Source organism: Oncorhynchus kisutch, linkage group LG8 (genome assembly GCF_002021735.2).
Source record: "Oncorhynchus kisutch isolate 150728-3 linkage group LG8, Okis_V2, whole genome shotgun sequence".
NCBI classification, from domain to species: domain Eukaryota; kingdom Metazoa; phylum Chordata; class Actinopteri; order Salmoniformes; family Salmonidae; genus Oncorhynchus; species Oncorhynchus kisutch.
The window spans coordinates 17,703,088-17,729,446 of NC_034181.2; the positions used below are offsets into that span (position 1 = coordinate 17,703,088).

At 42.5% G+C, this 26,359-nt stretch overlaps 1 protein-coding gene across 2 annotated transcripts; it reads right to left on the reverse strand.

Annotated features, from left to right (window-relative positions):
- Positions 1-7,307: 7,307 nt before the first annotated feature.
- LOC109895153 (elongation of very long chain fatty acids protein 7) lies at positions 7,308-24,416 on the reverse strand. Of its 2 annotated transcripts, none has more exons than XM_020488812.2 (8): positions 24,216-24,416; positions 14,494-14,577; positions 13,686-13,876; positions 12,587-12,667; positions 12,062-12,118; positions 11,766-11,871; positions 9,766-9,902; positions 7,308-9,601 (listed from the first exon to the last, which is right to left on the reverse strand). In XM_020488812.2, exons 2-8 carry the CDS (start codon positions 14,555-14,557, stop codon positions 9,326-9,328), a joined length of 912 nt encoding a protein of 303 aa, XP_020344401.1. In that variant the 5' UTR covers positions 14,558-14,577; positions 24,216-24,416; the 3' UTR covers positions 7,308-9,325. The 2 variants fall into 2 exon arrangements, with proteins under 2 accessions (XP_020344401.1, XP_020344400.1); XM_020488811.2 differs by having other exon boundaries at positions 14,494-14,582; positions 24,216-24,415.
- Between the last annotated feature and the right edge of the window lie 1,943 nt (positions 24,417-26,359).

The window sequence follows — 26,359 nt, forward strand, 5'->3', positions numbered from 1 at the left end:
CATACACATTTTTCTCAAACAATTCTGTTCATATCGTGTGTATCCTCAGTATGAGTATGTGGGGTGCTGAAAGGACAGCGCCGCTAAACGACATGTATAGACATGGCAGTTGTCATGGTGAACTTATTGGTGCTGAAGGACAGCTCCAACATTCAGACCATTCTAGAGATCTCACTGATACTCACTTATGATGGGTTATACATATATCCTCAATGCACACTTAAAGTAGCCTAGCTGATAGACTACTAAGGAAAATTGAGAATATATTCAAAGTTGATGTCCTAGGTCTACTTATTTTCAGGAATGATTTTGTTGTTTGAGTAGACCCTATATGAGTTAACGTCACACACTTCAAATCCGTGGCACGCTGAACGTTGCAGATACAAATCAGTGGCGGTAGGTGATGAGGGAGGATGATCGTTATTTTTGTGAACATGGCCATATGTCTATTACAGCATATTGGATGACTCATATTCCATTCACCCAGTTCAATGTAACATCGATAGCTTTAGGCTACAACATGACACTTGAATTTTCCCTGTACCCATCATGAGGTTGCTACAAAGTAGGTGCACAGGTCGAGAGAAATTTGAGTAATCAAGGTAAGAGACATTGACACATTCAATTCTGCTTTGCCTGCATCTAGCTGATCTAGGGTGTAATCATTAGTCCCACAGTTGCAAACTAGAGTTTCTATTGGAAAAATTCAGGTATGTTTAACCCCGTTTCGTCCTGTTTGCTTCCGTTAACAGAAAAGTCGGAATGAATCCACCCCTGATCACATGCCAAAAGTTCACTTTCACAGCAGCCACATAAAAGCATGATCCCTTTGATCGTTGTATTCCTTCACACATCTACAAGCTCTCCTCCATGAACATTTTCCCTTCGCTTGTGGATCAACTTTTTGTGACCAGTCGAAAGAGAAATTTGAGTAATCAAGGTAAGAGACATTGACACATTCAATTCTACTTTGCCTGCATCTAGCTGATCTAGGGTGTAATCATTAGTCCCACAGTTGCAAACTAGAGTTTCTATTGGAAAAATTCAGGTATGTTTAACTCCGTTTAGTCCTGTTTGCTTCCGTTAACAGAAAAGTCGGAATGAATCCACCCCTGATCACATGCCAAAAGTTCACTTTCACAGCAGCCACATAAAAGCATGATCCCTTTGATCGTTGTATTCCTTCACACATCTACAAGCTCTCCTCCACGAACATTTTCCCTTCGCTTGTGGATCAACTTTTTGTGACCAGTCGAAAAATAATCTTTCCAAGTCAAACTTTCATATCATAAACGCTAACCGCTGCATACAGCCTACATCATTGTGTAGCCTTTTGTTATGACTTATTTTGGCGTAATGTATTGAGGCACTTCTTTTGTTCCTGGGGACTTCTCCTTTGAAAGCAATAGTATTCACAGGGCCACCTGCGCCTGTCGAGAGAGGGTGGGAACAAAACAAAAGACTATCACCGAGACTGCTTGGCTGTAACTCTTTGTCCAGGTGAAATACAACCACAAGTAATAGTTTTCCGTTGTAACTCGTGTTTTATTTGTTTCCTTCGAAGCCACAATTCCTCGGGTGGAGATTGTGTTAAATACCTTCAACAAGAAATAAGGTTTACAGACTGGTGACAGCGGTACTTGGCTAGGCTAAGTTAGCATTCTCTCCAACCAAGGCAGCATCAACACTGATTGCATTATCTGACCGACTCCGTTAGCTAGTGGTGAGTGGACATTGGAAATACATCACCCAGAGTGTTTGTTTCAAGGCAAGAATTTAGTTGTCAAGTAGTGAACACCAGCACTATTTTAACCATGGAAGAAGCCGAGAATGACAATCAACCACAAGGTGGGGATGGCGATCTGCATGTGGAGGGACATGTGCCTCTGGCTCCACTTGATAATACCACACGGGTAATCAAATCAAATTATATTTGTTACATGTGCGGAATACAACAACCGTGAATTGCTTACTTACAAGCCCTTACAACCCCTGGGTTCCACTCCCCTCTAGTTTTCATGGAGATGGCAAATATAAGGAAAGTTTTTCTCTGTGCAGAGTGGGGATGCTATTGGCTCTCACTACCCCCAGATACGCAGGGTGACTACAAAGTGGCTGTAACTAAACTGAATGGGGTTTCTGGAAGAAAGGAATTTTTTCATCACTTTAAAATATTCATCAATGCCTGGCAGCGTCAGCCCAGAGAACTCCTAGAGGTATATGCAGCATAAATAACTAGTCTTGTGCTAGAGGCATTCCCTGACCATGGCCAGTCAACAAGGGAAACAGAACTTTTCAGAAGGTTCTTAGTAAGTCTTGACCAAGTGTTGCAATCAAAATGTTATGAACATGGAGCTGCTACCTTAGAGCTGGCCTTGGCAGTGGCATGTAAGTGTGAATGTGCTCAAGAGCCACTGAAAATGGCCCCAGTCAATCAGGCCAGCCCCACAACACTACTCACACTAGAGACATTGCCTGACTATTCACAACCGCTGTCTACCCTGGTGTCCTCCACAGCTCACACTGACCAATCCCCTGGAATAATGCAGGCCATTCAGGATCTCACAGCTGACGTTAAAGCACTGACTTGATGGGAGTCATCTGAAACAAACACAGTAACAACTGCCCTCTGCACCCAGTCACCAGAACGAGTGAGACGTCACTCTCCTGACTGGTTCCGTTCAGAGAGGGGCAGAGTCCCCCCTCGCCAGGACGGCTCTCCTCACAGCCGCTACACTTCAAGAGACCGAGGGAGGGGAAAAGTTCTTCCAACTACAATGACTGTAGACATTACAGTCCTGACCACCGACGCTACTCCATGTACCCGGAGCGGTGTGAATGTGCCGGATACTCTCAATCAGCTGAGGACACTCACCGATCATCCAGCCCCTCCTCCAGGCAGTGACGACCCACAAGAGCAGGAGCATCGAGTCTGCTTCAACGCAGAGGAGACTTCACACCAGTGACGACCCACCAGGAAGCAGGAGCATGGAGTCTGCTTCAACGCAGAGGAGACTTCACACCAGTGACGACCCACCAGGAAGCAGGAGCATCGAGTCTGCTTCAACGCAGAGGAGACTTCACACCAGTGACGACCCACCAGGAAGCAGGAACATCGAGTCTGCTTCAACGCAGAGGAGACTTCACACCAGTGACAACCCACCAGGGAGCAGGAGCATCGAGTCTGCTGTTGAAGAAAATAAGCCTGACAAGCTTACATCCTATGTTTTTGCTGTTATTGAGGACGCTGCAGTACAAGCATTCCTTGATACAGGCTCAGAAATCTCCCTTATTAGTGAGAGCCTCCGCATGTCAATCCCCTCACGTAGGAAGAAACCACTCCAAAAATCCCATGTGTTAGCACAGTCAGTGACTGGCGAGTGTCTTGATACCCTAGGTACCCTCTCCATTGCTGTTAGAATAGGAGAAGAAATGTTCACCCTTAATGTACAAGTAGTCAGAAACTAGTCAGTCATTCATCCTGGGATGGGACTTTTTGCTCACATCACGCTGTAATAGATCTGGGAGAGAAACAGTTACGGCTGTGGAATTGGACTGGTCCCATGCTGTGTTCTAGACACAATGCCCCACTCAGATGCAATGCTGTTACTTTAGCTCCCCTGTACATCCCCACCATGTTCCAGATGAACATTTTAGCTAAAGTACGACCCCCAACTGAGCATCAGTCAATGTCCTCCAACTACGTTGGTCTACTTGAACCTGAACTTAGCAGCTTCCCAGATCTGTATGTGGCACATACTTTGTCCCAAGTCAAAAAAGGTGTCACATTCATCTGTGTAATGAACCCCACCAATGAGGAACGTCGTATCCCAAGTGACACCTTGTTAGGAATACATTGTAGTTGAGACCGCCTTTAACAATGTGCAGGCAAAACCACAGGTTCTTCTTAAACTTGACCTCCAGCACTCACCAGTGGACAGTTAGCAGCGCCAGCAGCTGGACAGCTTGGTGCACAAATACTCTGTCTTCAGTGCTCATGATCAGGACCATGGACACAAAGATCTCATCAAACACACTATCAACACAGGAGAACACAGCCCATCCTTCAGTGTGCATACAGGACGTCGCCCAAAGTGAGAAAAGAACTGTACAGGCAAGCTGAAAGCTGTTAGTTCCAGACCTTATTTAGGAGAGCAACAGCCCCTGGGCTTCTCCTGTTGTGCAAATGCCTTGATTTCAGGAAGCTGCCACGGACATCATCCCCTGCCACGGACATCAGATGCTTTGGACAGCTTATCAGGTGCATGCTGGTTCAGTATAATGGACTTATCTAGTGGTAACTGGCAAGTTGAACTAGCTAAGGAAGACCGAAGACTGCCTTTACGACTGGCAGCTCCTTGTACCATTTTAAGGTCATGCCGGTGGGCTTCACGGTTGCTCCTCCCACTTTTCAGAGATTAATGGAGCTTGTACTCCGTGGCCTACATTGGAACGTGTGTCTCATCTACCTTGATGTGGGGGCGGCAGGGTAGCAAGGTACAAATCTGTCGTTCTGAACAGGCAGTTAACCCACTGTTCCTAGGCCGTCATTGAGAATAAGAATTTGTTCTTAACTGACTTGCCTAGTTAAATAAAGGTAACAAAAAAAAATATGTGGATGGCTTGCAGCCTGACTGAAAGAACCTGGACAAGTTCAAAGACTGGCCCACACCCAGAACGTCTTCTGAAGTGCAAGCCTTCACAGGTTTCTGCTCCTACTACACAAGGTTTGTTAAGAACTTTGCTTTCTGTTGTGCTTCCATCGAATGCTCTGACACAGAAAGGGGTTAGATTCCACTGGAACTCTGAGTGTGAGGAAGCATTTCACACACTTATAAACACTCTCACTAACCCCCCCATTGTGGCACACCCAGTGTTTACAGAGCCATTCCTACTCTACGCTGACACATCACAGGCTGCCGTTGGGGCAGTTCTTGCACATTGCCAAGACAACCGGGAGTGTGTCATAGCATATGCCAGTCACACCCTCTCATCATCAGAAATTTGGCCACCTATGACCGTGAGTTATGGGCTGTTGTGTGGACTGTCCGAAATGTTATGCATTTCCTGTCCGGCAGTTCATTCAGTTATAACAGACCACAAGCCTTTACTCAGCCTCAAGAAATGTCCAGTGGATAGTGACCCCACAGGAAGGACAGGACATTGGATCTTGGAATTGGATGTGTATCACTATGTCATGGTACACAGACTTTTATTTTAAAAGCAGTAGTATTCCCAGGGCCACCTGCACCTCTCGTGTTATGGTGGGAAAAAATAAACAAACAAACAAAAGGCACAGAGTAAAAAAAAAAAATTAAAACACGTTTTATTTGTTTCTGTCGAACCCACAAGTCCTCCGGTGGAGATAGTGTTAAATACCTTCAACAAGAAATAAGGGTTAAAATAGCTGCTAGAACTGACACGTTAGTAAACCAGCTATAATCATGCAGTACAGTCAGCAAGAGTTCCAGTGTTGGATAGCTATAGCCAGCTAGGTAACATACCATCCCTCACTCTGCGCCTTTTGTTTGTTTGTTTTTTCCCACCCTCACCCGACAGGTGCAGGTGGCCCTGGGAATACTATTTGTTTCAAAATAAAAGCCTGCAAGGCACGACAAAACCTATTCCCCCTCAGGAGACTGAAAAGATTTTACATGGGTCCTCAGATCATCAAAAGGTTCTGCAGCTGCACCATCAAGACTGGTTGCATCACTGCCTGGTATGGCAACTGCTCGGCCTCCGATCGCAAGGCACTACATATTTCACTAAGGTAAATTGTTAATATTCATCTATGCATGAGATGTCATCTAGTAACATCCCTATGATATTGATGTGTACAAGTCCATACCATACTCCTTTCCTCTGCATATGGCCCAGTACATCACTGGGACCAAGCTCCCTGCCATCCAGGACCTCTATACTTAGCAGTGTCAGAAGAAGGCCCTAAAAATTGTCAAAGACTCTCTGTTCTCTCTGCTATCGCATGGCAAGTGGTACCGGAGCTCCAAGTCTAGGTCCAAGAGGCTGAACACCTACTCAAATGACTACCCAGATTATTTGCATTGCCCTCCCCCTTTTACACCGCTGCTACTCTGTTATCATCTACGCATAGTCACTTTAATAACTCTACCTACATGTACATACTACCTCAACTAACCGGAAGCACATTGACTCTGTATCGGTACCCCCCTGTATATTGTCTCGCTATTGTTATTTTACTGCAGCTCTTTAATTACTTGTTGCTTTTATTTCTTATTCTTATCTGTATTTTTTAAAACTGGAGTGTTGGTTAGGGGCTCGTAAGTAAGCATTTCACTGTAAGGTCTACTACACCGGTTGTATTCGGCGCATGTGACGAATACAATTTGATTTGATTTTGTTTGAGTAGGCTAAGCTAGGTAATTGAAAGTTTAAAAGAAATACAACTAAATATAGCTCTCGCTCTTAATTTTTTGTTCAAAACTGTTCTCTCGCCATGTCAACTACTCACCACTTTTTATGCAGTACCTTATGCTTTCAGTACTATATTAATTCTCTGGTCCTTTGATTGGGTGGACAACATGTTAGTTCATGCTGCAAGGGAGGTAATGAAACCATGTGTTTGATGTATTTGATACCATTCCGCAACAGCCATTACAACCAGACCTCTCCAATTAAGTTGCCACCAACCTCCTGTTGTGGGCAGAGACAAACACGAGCCTATTGGAGCATTCTAGCATGTATTTGCGTTAGGGAATGTCTACTCTGGGAAGTGCAAAGGGTAAAGTCTACAAAAATGTGTCCACTCTGTTCGTAACAGATTTTCATTTTAGAAACAAAACTGTATTGAGATCAAATGTTTCATCGATGAGAAGATTAGCAGAATGTGATTCATTCTCCCACTGCAGGCCACCAGCTTCCTCTCACCACCATCTTTGGTAGTGAGTGGAAACGCCAACTTTATACATCCGGTGAATGATCGGTCTCATTGTTCTGTGCTTCAGCCATTGAGGGAACACTCCTTTTGAAATCAGTGAAAAGCTGCGGTACTGCCCGCATTGCGTCACATCCAATGGCAGCGTCCAAACTCAAGGATCACCAAGGTTTAATGCTCAATGGCTGGCATCTGGTGTGTCAGGTAGAATGTCACGTTGATAATGCTGCCTTGTAAAAGGTCAAGATTCACCCATTTTAAAGTTCTTACTACCACTAATATCTGTCCCGCTTATTAGACAGTTAAATATGCTCAAGCAAAGCCTTGAAGGGAATTTCTATCCTTGCTAGGAATTAAGCCCCAGGAATAGAAAAATCACACAGGTGATGTATAATAACAGTATAAAGAGCATTTATTTTTATCATAAATACAAATATTACATTTACAAATGACTTTTTATACAGAATGATTGTGGCATCATGTCTGGAGGACACTCATAACTACATCAAGGAGCTGGAGGGGCTCTGACAAAGGCACTGAATGGTACGTAACCCACATGGGTAACATCAGCAAATCATTTGCAGATCAGCTAGATCGCTGTTGCTTATTGGACTCAGCCTGCACCCAAGGCACTGGTGTTTTACTACACCTGTGGAGGCCCATCCTACACTCAGCTAATGCGGTGTCCTCAATCACCAGGAGAGCACCAAATATGAACACTCAATGAGAAAGTCCACTTTAAACTGTCATAAGCATGGCATAGCAAGTCATAACTGAACTGAACTCAATTTGGAACAGAAGATTTAACGAATATGCATGTAGTGGTAAACAACGGCTACTGTTTTTCAAATATTGTGCCATGCTTGTGACAGAGCTAAAGCTAAACTTGTGCTCTGCTCCGGATCCTGCAAGAACAGTACTGCACTACCTCCTTCCTATCTGGCTTCAAATACACACCGTCATTTCTGTTGGACATAAATACAGTTTTTAAAGTAGGCCAACAACTGTCATCAGGAGCAGGTTGGCGTTGAACATTTCTCAGCACCAGTAGAGGCTGTGGCTCAAACCAGAGAAGTGGGTGAGGAATTTACAAAAGAGGGGGTCACCACGAATATGCTCCACTCAGTATACATGTAAACATCAGTTCTTACTGGCACAATGGTTTTCCTATACCCCTCCACCATTACAGGTGTACTATGGGTAGGGCCCAGAGTTTTTCCCATCCATGAGAACAGGCCCAGGAAATAATTCAGGCCATTACTGGGAGATGGCCGATAGACAAAATCATCCTCAAGGCTAGACTCCAATAACATAATACATAAATGTTTATAATTAAATGTACAAACAAATGTATAAAAACTACAGGTATTGAAAAATAAAAAACAGCTGAACGCAAGGTCACAAAGCTGAATCCTGCAGCCAAAACTAGAGAGCTTCAGCACCAATTCTAAACAGCAGAGGAGAACAGGTCATAGGAAGTGTGGGTTATTCAGGCTGGTTTGACAGAACTAGACAAAGCTACTGAACGGTCTCACCATTGGCTAACCTAACACTTATCTAACATTCAAAATCTGTTTATTAAAAACACAGACTCACCCTGAACAGGAAAGGAATGCACAGGTATAAAAATTGAAAATATGTAATACAAAAGTACAGTACAGCATTGGGTCAAAGCTTTGAGAGATTGCGCCTTAGCAGAGAGAACAGAAGAGATTGCGCCTTAGCAGAGAGAACAGAAGAGATTGCGCCTTAGCAGAGAGAACAGAAGAGATTGCCTTAGCAGAGAGAACAGAAGAGATTGCGCCTTAGCAGAGAGAACAGAAGAGATTGCGCCTTAGCAGAGAGAACAGAAGAGATTGCGCCTTAGCAGAGAGAACAGAAGAGATTGCGCCTTAGCAGAGAGAACAGAAGAGATTGCGCCTTAGCAGAGAGAACAGAAGAGATTGCGCCTTAGCAGAGAGAACAGAAGAGATTGCGCCTTAGCAGAGAGAACAGAAGAGATTGCGCCTTAGCAGAGAGAACAGAAGAGATTGCGCCTTAGCAGAGAGAACAGAAGAGATTGCGCCTTAGCAGAGAGAACAGAAGAGATTGCGCCTTAGCAGAGAGAACAGAAGAGATTGCGCCTTAGCAGAGAGAACAGAAGAGATTGCCTTAGCAGAGAGAACAGAAGAGATTGCCTTAGCAGAGAGAACAGAAGAGATTGCGCCTTGGCAGAGAGAACAGAAGAGATTGCGCCTTAGCAGAGAGAACAGAAGAGATCAGAAGGTCCAGAGGGTTGGTGTCAATTCTCTTTGAAATCAAAGGTGTGCTGACTTTTATATTGGAAATCCATGTCTAATTTCAGTTGCTGAATAGGCTGATATTCAAATGCATTCAACCCCCAATCCTTAGCCTGATCTGCTGGACACCCTGTCACTCATTCTTGTCGTGATGGAAACCATTCCCGTTGGTTATTTCACTATTGTATTGGCCATTAGTTTTATTGTAGGGGTGGGCCCAAGTTTTGGCTTGAAGCACCTTGGGCAGCCTCTTACCCTTGGTGTAGGCGTGGTACCAGAAGTTGAGGAAGAGGAGGAGAAAGACCAGGCCGTAGAGGCCTATTATGTAGATGAAGATGGGGAACTGGTAGGGACAGTCCTTCATGAAGAAATACTGCCAGATGTGGGTGGTCACGATCACAAACTGGATCTGAGGACAGACAGGAAGGTTATATATTACTTGTTTTGAACATAAGGAGACCATCCCAAGAGGCCCAACAGAATATCCTTGTCCATAAAAACTTATGGGTGGCTCTCTCGTATTGGTTCAAATTCAACTCCCCCACTAGTGTAGTAGTGAAGTGCAGTACGTACCAGCTGAATGGTGGTGAGATACTTCTTCCACCAGAGGTACTTCTGGTAGGCGGGGCCCAGGGCAGACAGGCCGTAGTAAGAGTACATGATGACATGGACCACACAGTTCAACAGGGCATGGAACGTCCCCTGGCCACCTGGAGGACGACACCAGCAATTAGCAGTCATGGTTTGCTGTTCTATTGGGCAATGCTAACCCTAGATGGACAGGTTTCCAGGTTCCACTTCCTACAACAGCTCCTAAGGAAGATGACCTGCTGAATACTGACATTTTTCTGGGACAGTCCATCACTATATACAGTGCCTTGCGAAAGTATTCGGCCCCCTTGAACTTTGCGACCTTTTGCCACATTTCAGGCTTCAAACATAAAGATATAAAACTGTATTTTTTTGTGAAGAATCAACAACAAGTGGGACACAATCATGAAGTGGAACGACATTTAGTGGATATTTCAAACTTTTTTAACAAATCAAAAACTGAAAAATTGGGCGTGCAAAATTATTCAGCCCCTTTATTTTCAGTGCAGCAAACTCTCTCCAGAAGTTCAGTGAGGATCTCTGAATGATCCAATGTTGACCTAAATGACTAATGATGATAAATACAATCCACCTGTGTGTAATCAAGTCTCCGTATAAATGCACCTGCACTGTGATAGTCTCAGAGGTCCGTTAAAAGCGCAGAGAGCATCATGAAGAACAAGGAACACACCAGGCAGGTCCGAGAAACTGTTGTGAAGAAGTTTAAAGCCGGATTTGGATACAAAAAGATTTCCCAAGCTTTAAACATCCCAAGGAGCACTGTGCAAGCGATAATATTGAAATGGAAGGAGTATCAGACCACTGCAAATCTACCAAGACCTGGCCGTCCCTCAACTTTCAGCTCATACAAGGAGAAGACTGATCAGAGATGCAGCCAAGAGGCCCATGATCACTCTGGATGAACTGCAGAGATCTACAGCTGAGGTGGGAGACTCTGTCCTTAGGACAACAATCAGTCGTATATTGCACAAATCTGGCCTTTATGGAAGAGTGGCAAGAAGAAAGCCATTTCTTAAAGATATCCATAAAAAGTGTTGTTTAAAGTTTGCCACAAGCCACCTGGGAGACACACCAAACATGTGGAAGAATGTGCTCTGGTCAGATGAAACCAAAATTGAACTTTTTGGCAACAATGCAAAACGTTATGTTTGGCGTAAAAGAAACACAGCTCATCACCCTGAACACATCATCCCCACTGTCAAACATGGTGGTGGCAGCATCATGGTTTGGGCCTGCTTTTCTTCAGCAGGGATAGGGAAGATGGTTAAAATTGATGGGAAGATGGATGGAGCCAAATACAGGACCATTCTGGAAAAAACCTGATGGAGTCTGCAAAAGACCTGAGACTGGGACGGAGATTTGTCTTCCAACAAGACAATGATCCAAAACATAAAGCAAAATCTACAATGGAATGGTTCAAAAATAAACATATCCAGGTGTTAGAATGGCCAAGTCAAAGTCCAGACCTGAATCCAATCGAGAATCTGTGGAAAGAACTGAAAACTGCTGTTCACAAATGCTCTCCATCCAACCTCACTGAGCTCGAGCTGTTTTGCAAGGAGGAATGAGAAAAAATGTCAGTCTCTCGATGTGCAAAACTGATAGAGACATACCCCAAGCGACTTACAGCTGTATTCGCAGCAAAAGGTGGCGCTACAAAGTATTAACTTAAGGGGGCTGAATAATTTTGCACGCCCAATTTTTCAGTTTTTGATTTGTTAAAAAAGTTTGAAATATCCAATAAATGTCGTTCCACTTCATGATTGTGTCCCACTTGTTGTTGATTCTTCACAAAAAAATACAGTTTTATATCTTTATGTTTGAAGCCTGAAATGTGGCAAAAGGTCGCAAAGTTCAAGGGGGCCGAATACTTTCGCAAGGCACTGTACATCTGGTAGTATGCCCATTTGTAAGTAGTTTAATACAGTCATGGGAGTAACTCAAGTTCTTGTCTACTGTACCTGCAGCGAAGCGGACACCAAACCACCAGGTAAAGGGCATTATGGAGTGATGGTAGACATGGAGGAACGTAATCTGGCTGTTCTTCTTCCTCAGAACAAAAAAGATCTGACAGGAGGGAGAATTCAGCCATTTAGAACAGAACAAGAGTGAAAATGACAGAAGGGAAAAGGGGAAACCTAGTCAGTTGTACAACTGAATGCAGTCAACCAAAATATGTCTTCCGCATTTAACCCAAACCCTCTGAACAAGTGAGACACAGACAGTCAGAAAGCTGTTCTAAAAAGAACCAACTTACCGTATCCAACATCTCTATGAACTTTGAGAAGTAGTAGAGCCAACACGTCCCTGCCATCTAAGGAGAGAGAGGTTATTAGTGACAAGTATAATTACATTACTTACAGATAAGCAAAACGTGTACCTGTCACAGCACTGAACTTTTAAAGTAAATAATATGAGTTTCCTGTTTTTATTGCATTTACACAATATGAGGTTAGAATAATACTGTGAAAATTATAATGCCCTTTCAGTGTAAGAGCTGTTTGAAAAGACTGCCGGAATAGTCCGCCTGCTTTGGTAGGATGGTGGCGGCCTAACAGGCCTCACCACACAACTAATGATATTATGCAACACAGGAAACGTGATGTGAATCACTCCTATGGAATGACCTGCTCTCAATGCTTCTTTGTTCCAACAGCTTGTTGGCATGCTAGAGTCAGTGGGGGATTCCACAGGTGAATGGGTGCTCATAAGAAGAGAGGAACGACCAGTAGTAGTTCTCTGCCTGTCTGTTGCAGGTAGAGTCACATTCCACAGCTCTTACCCTCACTGCCTGCGGCGAGTCCGAGTAGTCCACTAGGTCACAGTGGAACGTGTAGCCCGTCCCCCAGCCCGACATCACATACTACAGGAAGGAGAGGCAATGAATTAAAAACATACTCCAAATCACAGCACACTAGTTGTTGCATGGCTCTCCTTTATGCAAAGATTAGACATCAAAATGTATCGTCTTCACACTGAAACTAAAGAAAGTATGACGACACCCCCCTCCTCCACACACGTTTCTTAATACCAAGTACAAGTTGGTGTTTGGTGACAACCATTAAACCTTGACAGTCTGACAAAAGAGTGGAACAAAAAAGACATTTCACTATATGGCCTATGGATCATGACCTGCATTTCCTGCTCAAGACAGGTTCTGCACACCAGTCAACAGGGAGGAATTTGTCCCCAAAAGGCATCCTTTCCTGTTTCCTTGAGGTAAATCACTGATCTGTGCCCCTACAATGAACTAGTGTCAATGGGAAAACCCTCAATCTACTTCCGTTTCACGCATGTGTTATATGAACCCAGAGGGTGGTGCAGTCTGCCCAGCGCATCACCGGGGGCAAACTACCTGCCCTCCAGGACACATATCTTTATGTACATATTCTTCATCCCTTTACACTTGTGTGTATAAGGTAGTTGTTGTTAGATTACTTGTTGGTTATTACTGCATTGTCGGAACTAGAAGCACAAGCATTTAGCTACACTCCTATTAACATCTGCTAACTATGTGTATGTGACCAATACAATGATATTTGAACACAAGCATTTCGCTACACCCGCAATAACGACTGCTAAATATGTGTACCGTATGTGATTTGAGTTTGAACCATTGGTATAAAAACACCTTGCAAATAAAAAAGGCTCCAACTATTTTGAGATTAAGTTTGTCTTGCCGCTGACAATGTAATGATCAGAAGAAAGTAATTAAGTATGAAATGATGCATCATTGTGATCCTGAAGCATAGCCTTCTTCATATTAAACTTGAGAAATCCCAACTGCTTCATTTTTTTGCCGTTCGCCTCAGACTGTCCTGCTTGATGAGGCAGTATAAAACACTAGAGCCTGTCAGAAGTCCATTGAGAAAGAGACCCACCTCATAGCACATGTAGAGGGACAAGGCAACGACGCTGAAGTTGTAGATGATGAGAACTTCTTTGAGGTGGAAGGCCTTGCGTTTCTCCATGAGCCTGGGCCCCAGCCGCTTCACAAAGTAGATGTACGCCACGATTACTACGGTCTGGGGGAGCGGCGATGACATGAGAAACCAGTCTTCTGTCCTGGGGTCTTGACAACAGAGAAGGGTTGAGTATATGATTCAATAAAATAAGCACATCATGCCATCTAGCCAAGCATTCAACTGTGATGCACCAACAATATGTTTAAGAGGGTAGGTTACAGCTGATTCTCATGGCTTGTGATGATCAGCGCTATTTCATCAACCCCAGAAGACCAACCTCAGCTAGATACACAGCCAAGATCTGTCTACTTCCACCAAGGAAAACATAGGAAGAGAATGTTGCATAATGCTTTCATTCGTTATACTCTGGCTTCTACTGAAAACATACAAAAATATATAGATTTTTTATTTATTAAACCAGGCAAGTCAGTTAAGAACAATTTCTTATTTACAATGATGGCCTACCCCGGCCAAACCCGGACGACGCTGGGCCAATTGTGCGCCGCCCTATGGGACTCCCAATCATGGCCGGATGTGATACAGCCTGGATTAAAACCAGGGACTGTAGTGACACCTCTTGCACTGAGATGCAGTGGCTTGGACCGCAGCGGCACTCGGGAGACCCATTTGCCTGAAACGTGTAGCCTAAAAGGAATTTGCCTTTTTAATACCAAAACTCAATCGATTCATTGTTGTTGGACAGCAGTTAGTGATGGATCCTCACCTGCATTATTCATGAAGTTCCCATACCAGAGTCCGACCCTGGTCGTTAGATCCTTGAACTCCATGTCTCCCGGAGCTCCTTTAGCTGTCCTGGAGGAAACACTGGGGTCATAGGTTAAAGGCCCAATACAGCTGTTTTTTTTACATCTCAATAATCAAATAATTATGGCTAACAGAAAACACATTAAGGTAAACCGTTAACTTACTGTGTTTTCAATTAAAATTGTCAAAAATAAACTAAAATGGCTTCTTAGCAAAGGGCAATTTCTCAAGCAAGAATTGTTTTGCTTGGATTGTCTGGGAGTGGTTTGAGCGGGGAGGGGAAACCAAAAATTAGCTGTTATTGGCAGAGAGGTTTGGAAAACTCTTTCTTATTGGTCTATTTACCGCCTGGTGTCAAGCAGGCAGGCCAAAACTCCATCACACCAAACAGGCTGAAGTTTCAGGCAGTCTTTTCAAACCATTCTTACACTAAAAAGACCAGAATTTTCACAGTATTATTCCAACCTTGTAATTGTGGAAATAGATATAAAACACTGGGGGGGGGGAAGAAAAAAAAAAAACATTTTCAACAGAGGTAATACAGAGTTACACATTTTAGGCAGTCCTACAGGGATGATCCACGTGAAGTAACATCCCTTAATCTCAATCTTACACCCTTTTCTTAAAGGGATACTTCGGGATTTTGACACAGAGGCTTTTATCTACTTCCCCTGAGTCAGATTAACTTGTGGATATCACTTGGAGGTAGTTTTGAGAGCCAATGCTAACTAGCGTTAGCACAATGACTATAAGTCTATAGGTATATGCTAGCAGATACCCATAGACCTCCAGTCATTGTGCTAATGCTAATCAGCAACTTCCTTCAATCCACACATATACATAAAAATGGTATCCATGAGTTCATCTGACTCTGGGGAAGTAGATAAAGGGCCCGATTGCCAAAATCCCGAAGGATCCCTTTAAAACTGCCATAGTGTCCTAGATAACCCATTTGCCTCTAATAAATATACATATTCAAATATGGTGACCCAAAGTGGACGGGTCATATAACACAATATATCAGCCATGCGCGAAAGACTATTGTTGAAGTGAAAAGAATCGGATCAGCATTTCTCTGCTTCTGTCAGTAGCTCAGAGGGAAACTAGGGAAGGAGTGTTGATAGTACAATGGCCATCAGTCAGGGTTCCGCACACATAGGGCTCTGGTCAAAAGTAGTGCACTAAATAGGGAATAGGGTGCCATTTGGAAACGCAGACATGGTCAGCATGCAGGGAGCAGCAAAACACTCATTGACTGGAGTGTGTGGCACATGTTCACATTGGGACAAAGTCAGTTTCACACACGCAAGCGTCACTCAATTAAGAGAATATAATAATTATGTTATACAACTCAGTTGAGTATCAGTATCACCCATGTATTCTACTCAACATTTCTCTCTTTACTACTACAACAATTGGACACCATGTAATTGGGGAGAAAAGGGGGGGGGGGGGGGGGGGGGGGGAATAAATAAATAAAAATCTCTCTTCTTTATAAATATCATTATAAAACTGGGTGGTTTGAGCCATGAATTCTTATTGGCTGAAGGCCATGGTATATCAGACCATATACCACGGGTATGATAAAACATTTAGTTAAACTGCTCTAATTACATTGGTAACCCATTTATAATAGCAATAAGGCTCCTTGGGGGTTTGTAGTATATGGCCAATATACCACTCTGCGTTGTGCCTAAGAACAGCCCTTAGCTGTGGTATATTGGCCATATACCACACCTCCTTTGGCCTTATTGCTCAAGTATTCCATTCCCAAGACAACATACCTGTTGCTAGCGGGGGGGGGGGGGGGGGGGGGGGGGGGGGGTAATTTAGAGTAATTCAGCAGTTGCTCTTATCCAGAGCGATTTACCGAAGCAATTAGGGTTAATTGCCTTGCTCTTGGGTACAGACCGATTTTTCACGCAGTCGGCTAGGGGATTATTTTTGGCTACTGGCTCCATGCTCTTAACCACTAGGCTACAGACGATAAAGACCACAACTGAAATCGGTCAAAGAAAATTGTTTTGGTTGCCTAAAAATATTTTGCAGATATTATCGCGGGTGTAGGGCTATACACACACCGGTATTTATGCACGGACAGGTTTGTTTTTACTTTAGCTTCTATAACGGTATTTGAATGTTTGGTAAATGTGATATGCCGTGTGTAAAGTCAATTTTTATAGTTTACTCCGCTACTTGAGTCATCCCTCTCCGCTCTCTCTCTCCATGCCGCTTTCCACACAGACCCAGTCCCACCCGTCACTCAAGGAGCGCATGTTGTTGTTGCTTGACCACGATACACTTTCATTCAGTCTGCAAGGTAAATGCAGCACATGGAACCATCTTGATGACACCGATGTTTCCACTTTGATTTTAATATATATCCCCAGCATTCTATAATTACAAATATTAGTTTGTGTTTCTTACATCTGCAAACCGCTAATTTGTATTTCCTTAGCAAGTTACGCTAAATCGTGTTAGCCGCTGACTAGCTAACTGGCTAATAAAAGCACTGAGTCAGAGCAAACGTAGCTAGCTAATACAGCCTGATACCAGTGCTGGTGGAGGCTTAAATCAGCATGTTGTTTGTGCAACAGTATCTTCTAAGTCAAAGAGGAATAGGCGAAGCATGCATATGTTGGCTATATGAATAAATATTTAATGTAGCCAAAGATTATAGGGTTCCCTAGGAAACACTGAACATCAATTTGGTTCCTACCCTGTCACAGTAACGCATTCATGGCATTTTCATTCATTGTCATGTCAAACAACACTGTATTCAACGTGCCCACTATTATTTATATTCTAACTATAGAATTGTAATAAACGTTATATTTCCATGCTTCCAAAAGTTCACCTAAGTGTTTTGATCTAAATCGCAATTGCAACATTTGGTTAAAAATAATGCCTCGTTGTTTTGCCCATATCGTGGCTGTGTGTTAATGATCTCAAATGAGTGCAGGAAATGCAGGAAATTATTTTATTTTAGGTTGAAATTGAATTGAACAGTATAAAACAATCAAATGGAGAAAGACCCATGGAAATAATTTAGAATATATGTGTTGCCACCCTAGGGTCACACGTAGAACTTTTATTAAATCAAAAACATAAAATACTGTCAAACTTGAAAAATACCATACATGATATTTTGGCCATATCACCTAGCCCTACGTGGGTGTAACGCAAAATGCTTATGTTCCTAGCTCCAACAGTGCAATAATACACACAAATGGTCTGTATAGACAGTATTGTAATAGGAGAAGGTGTATACAGCAGTAGTTATATAGGATGAGCCTAGACTAGAATACAGTATATACATATGAAGTGGGTAAATCAAGGATAGCTCCCTCCCTGTTAATGGGTAAGGATAAATGCCATGCATTTACAGAGAGAACAGCTACATGCGGCGAGCATTACCATCCTGTCATCATCTCTCTATTCAATAATACCACAGCCCGAAGACACAGAATGCCAAGCCATGGAACAAAGCTGCATTATATAACAATTAGGCCAACACTCAACACAACTGGATTGCTGTCTGACATGTTCACCATGTCCAAGTCAGATTTCCTTTCAAACTGTTTCCTGCATACTAAACCAGTAGATATCTACGCCATCATGCCATACATCTCAAGCAGGAGAGGATGGTTAATTTTATAAATGCTCTTCAAGATTCAGCATAACATGTAGGCCCAAGTAATGACTAGTACAACAAGCCTGCATTTAGACAAACCACGTGAAGCAGTCGCTTTAAAATTCCTAGAGGGGTAGGGCTTTTTGAATAGGAACTTCAGTTCTTGATATTCACAAGTACGCGAAATTCCTCCCAGGCCATTCAAATTAACTGAATAATTGAGTTAAAGGTCTGATTTGTGAGGGGCATCAATAAGAGACGACAAACAGAACCCATCACTGGGGACACCAAGAAACTTAACAATTCTAAAGATCCACACAATGAAAGATCAAATCTGCCTGAAAACTACACATTGTCCTTTGGAAGTATTTGACTTTAAAGTATTCCAAAACACAAAAAAAAACACCCAATACATTTACTGAATACAGTATTGTGTATAGAAGAGACTCAAACGTGTAAATCAACATCACAGTATACAAGGTGGTTATGAAATCTAACAGACCCGTGTAAAGTTCCAGAGTATTGGATACACAGTGTTATCTGACAAAGCCTACCGCGTGAAACTACCTTAAGATAAGAACGTAAGCTTTAACAATCAAATGCTGTCTGACTGGTTTAAGGGAACAGTATACAGTAAGAGGGGAAAGGGAGCAGCTACCATTTCAGCACAAACCTCAACCCTATCCAGGGCCTTCTCACCCAAGCAAGGGGATGCATGGAACATTCAAAACTAGACTTCCCTATATAAAACATAGATCAGAGTACTAGTAAGTCTACAGGATATGCCTGAACTGGCATTAAGTGTTCAAGCACAGAGTTGCCCTGTATAAAACTCAAATCATATGAGTTGAGCAGAGGGAAAATAATGTTTATTTTTTATTTAACTAGGCAAGTCAGTTAATAACAAATTCTTATTTACAATAACGGCCTACCAAAAGGCCCTATTCAGACCCTTTACTCAATACTTTGCAGAAGAACCTTTGGCTGCGATTACAGCCTCAAGTCTTCTTGAGGGGGAGTTTCTCCCATTCTTCTCTGCAGATCCTCTCAAGCTCTGTCAGGTTGGATGGGGAGCGTCACTACACAGCTATTTTCAGGTCTCTCCCGAGATGTTCGATAGGGTTCAAGTCTGGGCTCTGGCTGGGCCACTCAAGGACATTCAGAAATGCAACCCTAGCGTTGTCTTGGCTGTGTGGTTAGGGTTGTTGTCCTGTTGTAAGGTGAACGTTTGCCCCCAGTCGGAGGTCCTGAACACTCTGGAGCAAGGATCTCTCTGTACTTGACTCCATTCATCTTTCCCTCAATCCTGACTAGTCTCCCAGTCCCTGCCACTGAATAACATCCCCACGGCATGATGCTGCTACCACCATGCTTCACCGTAGGGATGGTGCCTGGTTTCCTCCAGATGTGACGCTTGGCATTCAGGCTAAAGAGTTCAATCTTGGTTTCATTAGACCAGAGAATCTTGTTTCTCAGGGTCTGAGTGCTTTAGGTGACTTTAGGCAAACACCAAGCGGATTGTCATGTGCCTTTTACTGAGGAGTGGCTTCTGTCTGGCCACTCTACCATAAAGGCCTGATTGGTGGAGTGCTGCAGAGATGGTTGTCCTTCTGGAAAGTTCTCCCATCTCCACTGAGGAGCGCTGTCAGATTTACCATCGGGTTCTTGGTCACCTCCCTGACCAGGGCCCTTTCTCCACCGATTGCTCAGTTTGGCCGGGAGGCCAGCTCTAGGAAGAGTCTTGCTGGTTCCAAACTTGATCCATTTAAGAATGATGGAGGCCACTGTGTTCTTGGGGACCAACAATGCTGCAGAAATGTTTTGGTACCCTTCCTCAGCTCTGTGTCTCAACACAATCCTGTCTCAGAGCTCTACGGCCAATTCCTTTGACCTCATGGCTTGGTTTTTGCTCTGACATGCACTGTGAACTTATATAGGACATGTGTGTGCCTTTCCAAATCATGTCCAACCAAATTGTAGAAACATCAAGGATGATGAATGGAAACAGGCGCAACTTCAGGTCTCAAAGCAAAGGGTCTGAATACTTATTTTTTATACATTTACAATATATTTTTTTTTAACAACAGTTTTCACTTAGTCATTATGTTTTGTGTGTGGATTGAAAATGTTTTATTCAATCAGTTTTAGAATAAGGCTGTAACGTAACAAAATGTGGAAAAGTCAAGGGGTCTGAATAATTTCCGGATGCAGTGTATAGTGTAGTAGGTGATTACTTGAGATAATACACTACATGGATCTACACATGGCACTTTAAAAGGTCAGATCATGCAAGTTTCTCTTTTGACCAATAAGGCATGGTGTCTTGACTACACACAAGAGGATAGCACTCTAGTCGGAGTCATTCAGAAATGTGGGTGACATGGTGACCCCATTAGACGCACTTACGCACGCGTTGACATGTTTGTTTCAGTTTATGAAACTGACACACCTTTCCTGTCTGACAGCTCCCACTGATGAAGCCATCAAACATACCCAATTAAACTACAGTACTCCAAATACACAAATGACTACGTCATGGCCGAAGAACACCAGAGGAAACACCTTGAGTTCTACTGAGGGAAGAAGTTGAAGACTACTCAGAACAGATTGACCATGAGTGAGAGCTCTGACTACAGTTTAAATACAGGACTGGGTTGGTGAAATGAGGAAGCGTTACGTTCAACTCTCCAGACATGTAAAATAAGTGATTACCTCAAGGGGGAATGCATTTTTTAAAGTAGTCCAATGGGCCTTGAAGACCCCATCAATCATGCTAAACAGAGAGGATTTCAGTCAGTCATCCCGGAAGTAACTCATCATCACCCCCCCCCACCCCACTTGCTCTTCTCAGTTTATAGGAAAATACCACTCAAACTACACGACCAAAAGTATGTGGATACCTGCTCGTCGAACATCTCATTCCAACATCATGAGAATTAATATGGAGTTGGTCCACTCCTTTGCTGCTATAACCGCCTCCACTATTCTGGGAAGGCTTTCTACTAACGTAAACTCACTCACTTTTGGACATCGCCTTGGTCCGTACAATTGACCTTATTTTAGCGCCCCAAAAACGGAATACTTCCAGATCACCTGTAATGTCAATACCATTGTAAAGCAGTTTCTCCCCTATCCAACATAATCAATTACATGACCTCTACGCTGTCCATTTCTGTATGATTCAAGAAGGCAATGAGCTCCGTTGGGTCTTTTTAAAAATGGTGGGTGGGGAAGCGAAACTAATGCGTGATAGTGAGGAGAAATGTTGTGTGGGAAAACTTTTTCCCCCCACTTGATCTGTCCAACTTATCACCTTTAAAATGTAAATAAAACACTATAAAGAGTTTATATAATGTGTCATTACATACATATTTGAAGGTTTGTGTCGAATTTGAATCTGGTTTTTAGGGCGGTGCTAAAGTGATCTTCAGAAGTAAACAGCGGCTTTGAGATTCGTGATCGCTCGCAAAAATAACTAGGTATCCCCCTTACCCCCGTCACTGTCCATTTCTTGTTTTTAAAGGTTGAGAGAAGTGCTACACCTGGTGGAGAGAGATTGTAAGACAGAAATAGTTGCTTTATGCATGCTGTACGTTACAGCATGACACGTCACGATGTAACGGAGGGTCCGTTTTTTCAACTTTTCTCCAATACTATAGAGCCATTACCATGTCAATCAACGCTTGAATAGAAACGTAGTTCACACCCCAGATTTTGAAGTCAACACAGTCGCTACAGTCCAATTAGTTTTCTTTGCAGCATCGTTTGAATGTCGTGGGTGAGCACATTTGTACGGAATGGGGTGAGTTTACGTTAGCTGTTGGAACATTTATGTGGGGACTTGCTTCTTTTCAGCCACAAGAGCATTAGTAAGGTAGGGCATTGATGTTGATTAAGGCTGTCTCGCAGTCTGCGTTCCAATTCATCCCAAAGGTGTTCGATGGGGTTGAGGTCAGGGCTCTGTGCAGGCCAGTCAAGTTCTTCCACACCGATCTCGACAAACAATTTCTGTACCTCGCTTTGTGCACAGGGGTATTGTCATGCTGAAACAGGTAATGGCCTTCCCAAACTGTTGCCACAAAGTTGGAAGCACGTAATTGTCTAGAATGTATGCTGTAGCATTAAGGTTTCCCTTTACTGGAGCTAGGGGTTCTAGCCCAAACCATGAAGAACAGCCCCAGACCATTATTCCTCCTCCACCAATCTTTACAGTTGGCACTATACATTGGGACAGGTAGCATTTTCCTGGCATCCGCTAACCCCAGATTTGTCTGTCAGATGGTGAAGTGTGATTTTATCACTCCAGAGAAAGCGTTTCCACTGCTCCTAAGTCTAATGGCAGCGAGCTTTACACCTCTAGCCGACGCTTGGCATTGTGCATGGTGATCTTAGGCTTGTGTGGCTGCTCGGCCATGGAAACCCATTTCACGAAGCTCCCGGACAACATTTATTGTGCTGACGTTACGTCCGGAGGCAGTTTGGAACTAGTTAGTGTTACAACCAAGCGATTCAGTACTTGGCGGTCCCGTTCTGTGAGCTTGTGTGGCCTACCACTTCATGGCCGAGCCGTTGTTGCTTCTAGACATTTCCACTTCACAATAACAGCACTAACAGTTGAGTGGGGCAGCTCTAGCAGGGCAGACATTTGACCAACTGACTTGTTGGAAAGGTGGCATGCTATGACGGTACCACGTTGAGTCACTGAGCTCTTCAGTACAGGCCATTCTACTGACAATGTCTGTCTGTGGTGATTGCATGGCTGTATGCTAGATTTAATATACCTCTCAGCATGGGTGTGGTTGAATTAGCCAAATCCACTAATTTGAAAGGGTGCCCACATACTTTTGGCCATGCTGTATCCAGACACTCCGCAGTATATCGGATAGTTGGAGAATCACAGTACTTGGTCACATCTTGGGGTCACCAAGTTTGTTAAGCCATAATTAGATGCCACCTGCCAATAGGCTCTTTGGAAGGGTTGCCAGAAAACAAAAGATATTGAGAGGAACCAACAAAGGTAAACACCTGTAGCTTGTTAAACAGTATTGGCACTTAGACTGGAACCAGGCGCTATGGACATAATTTTATGAAACTAAAATAGAGGTATTTTGGGGGTAATCTAATCCATAAACACTGACTGAAGGATGTCAATAATCTGGGAAGATTCTGTATGGAGGAATGGCATTATGACCCACCCAAATGTGTTCGCCAATATTTATATAGTGCCATTTTCCTTGCAAGGAGAGGGTGCACCAAATATTGAAAAAAAAACAGGTACAAAGAATTGACACTCATCTTTTTGGGAGAAAAGTATTACGTAAATATCTTTCTGAACAATTGTATTAGTAAATCTAAAATAATGATTATCATTGTTTGGAGAAAACAATATAGCTCAGTATTTTTATCATAGGCCTAGTCTTTCTAGACAAGATAAGGTAAAACTAACAGCATGCGCAACACCTGAATTATAAAATTGACCTGAAGGCTCGAGGAGAAAATACCAATAAAACCACCGCTGATCATTTGGAATATTGCCACAACGTTTATCAAACTCCTAATTTCCCACAGCAATGGGTTGTGATGAATTATGCGTCACACTGTCGACATTACATCTCAAATCAATTAGGGAAGCAAGATTACAAAAGTATTTAATTGAGTAAAATAAATGTTTCCTCCCTTATCGCCACCCCTGAAGACCAGGTTAGATTCAACAGCCGATTCAAAGGCACGATACCTGATAAAAACAGGAATCGATAAGGGCTGCAGCAGCACAGAACAGGCATCGAAACAGGTGCAAAGATGGATGCCGCATAACACGGACTTCAAGCAAATCCCTTCAACCTCAGTTTACACTTAAGAGAAAATGCCGGACAATGTGTGACAAAGGCAAAAAATAAGTGAGGCGTTTAGCCTACTGTATATAGCCTAAGTTAATATGACACCTTCATCCTGCTGAGACTGCGTACACAAGGCAGAAGTTATTATTCAGTGTATGAATAATGTAGCAACACAATATGGTATAGGCTACCGGAACATAATTCACAAACCTCCAATATTGTGAGAGAAGTATCCTACTCGGTCTTGTGTTACTACTCCGGCTCAGCTGTAAGCAATTGACGACAGGTGTGTCAAATGTAATTTCCAGGGAGTCGCTTCCCTACTGTGCAACTGCCGTCGAATGAGTGAGTTATATTAACTTGAAGCGTGGGGCACCGGTCTTTGGCCCTTGACATGAACCGGCAAAATCGGTGAGGGAGGAGCGCCGCTCGGTCATGTTGTCAAGATGGCAGCGTAGTACATATCGTCCAGAAACATAAAACATATCTTCTCTAATTCGTTTTCATTGGGAGGCAGATAAAGCGTGTTCATCAAAAGCAATCACTTTTGTATGTGAAAACACACACACACATATATATATATATACATACATACATACATACATACATACATACATACATACATACATACATACATACATACATACACGCACATATAGATACACACACACACATTTAGATATATACATACATAGACACACACATACACATTTAAAAATATATATATTTCCTTTATTACCCTCCCCCAATTGGAACAAACTAGTGAACAACAACACTTAGGCCTGTATTTCCAGTTTATACATACATTTTTATGGTCACAGTCTATTTTACAATAGTTTTTTAAAGTAGTTTTATTTGAACTATTGTCCTTCCTCTACCCTCAACCTCTCCCATATATGTATGATGTCCATCCGATTTGATTTCCATTTTCCACATCTTCCAAACTGTACTCTTTCTAAAAAGTTCCTAACCTATATACGTTTTACAGGCACCGTATGTTTTATATTAGTTATCTTGTTATTAGTCTCAACCTTCAGCTCCATCAGCCCCTCCCATCTATCTCTTAACACCATCCATATTGGATTTCTACTTGCCATATATTTTTCAACTGTGCTGTTTCACAAAAGCTCTGAACCTTTCCATTCTCATTGTTTCTAAAGATTGTAAATTGAAAATATACATTTTTGCTAAAAGTATTATTTTATTATTGATCGATTGACTATGACTTTTCAGATCGCCCAGTAATGCTATCTGAAGGGTTAGCACCAGATAAATATTGCAATTCTTCAGCCCTTCCTGGACTTGTGACCAAAAACAAGCTACATATGGGACAGTACCAAAACAAACAATCTAATGATTCTGCCTCTTCGCAGCAAATACTGCAGAGCTGGGAAGGTTGTATCCCCCATATAAATAACATTCTTTTGGTTGCAATAATTCTGTATATTATAATTTGACCCTGCTGGTCATCTATGAACATTTGAACATCTTGGCCATGTTCTGTTATAATCTCCACCCGGCACAGCCAGAAGAGGACTGGCCACCCCTCATAGCCTGGTTCCTCTCTAGGTTTCTTCCTAGGTTTTGGCCTTTCTAGGGAGTTTTTCCTAGCCACCGTGCTTCTACACCTGCATTGCTTGCTGTTTGGGGTTGTAGGCTGGGTTTCTGTACAGCACTTTGAGATATCAGCTGATGTAAGAAGGGCTTTATAAGTCAATTTGATTTGTATAATAATTTTTTCCCCTTCCACTTTCCTCTTCCATTTTAGGGCAGACATTTCCATGTTTTAGTTAGCTGCATGGATGACATAACTCCACCAGTCGTATTTATAACATCATTTACGATAAAAAAAAAAAAAAATAATCAATTAGTATATTTGAGTTTAACCACAGTATTTGTTGTATTATTTGTTTTTCTGGTGGATTAAATTGAAATTGCAATCAACTTTCTATGGCTTGTTTTAAAAATAGCGATATTTGGTAGATTATTTTCTTTTCAAATAACTGAAAGTGAGTAGGTGTAATCTGAATAAAAGGAAAAATACATTTTGTGAACATAGGGTGAAACATTCTTATTAATTTGCTAGAGAACCAGTTTGGATTGAAGTACCACTTTTCTATGACTGTACCCTTTAAGTGAGAGGTCTAATGCTTTAATAATTTCTGCCCTCCGAATTCATATTTATTATAAACAGGCCCATTTCATTTTGTCTGGCTTGCCATTCCAAATCAAATGTAATCTTTTTTCTTATATAATGAAAAAAAAAACAGTTCACAGGTGTAGGCAAGACCATAAGCAAATAGGTCAACTGGGATATGACTAAAGAGTTAATCAGGGTGATTTCTCCACAAATA

What these genes read in the sequence shown, in the direction of transcription:
- LOC109895153 (XM_020488812.2), bottom strand. Translation starts at nt 14,557, where the DNA reads ATGGAGTTCAAGGATCTAACGACCAGGGTCGGACTCTGGTATGGGAAC. An exon ending in CCCTCTACATGTGCTATGAG is followed by an intron (nt 12,668 to 13,685) that starts GTGGGTCTCTTT and finishes TCCTTCCTGTAG; the next exon opens with TATGTGATGTCGGGCTGGGG. An exon ending in TCATAGAGATGTTGGATACG is followed by an intron (nt 11,872 to 12,061) that starts GTAAGTTGGTTC and finishes CCCTCCTGTCAG; the next exon opens with ATCTTTTTTGTTCTGAGGAA.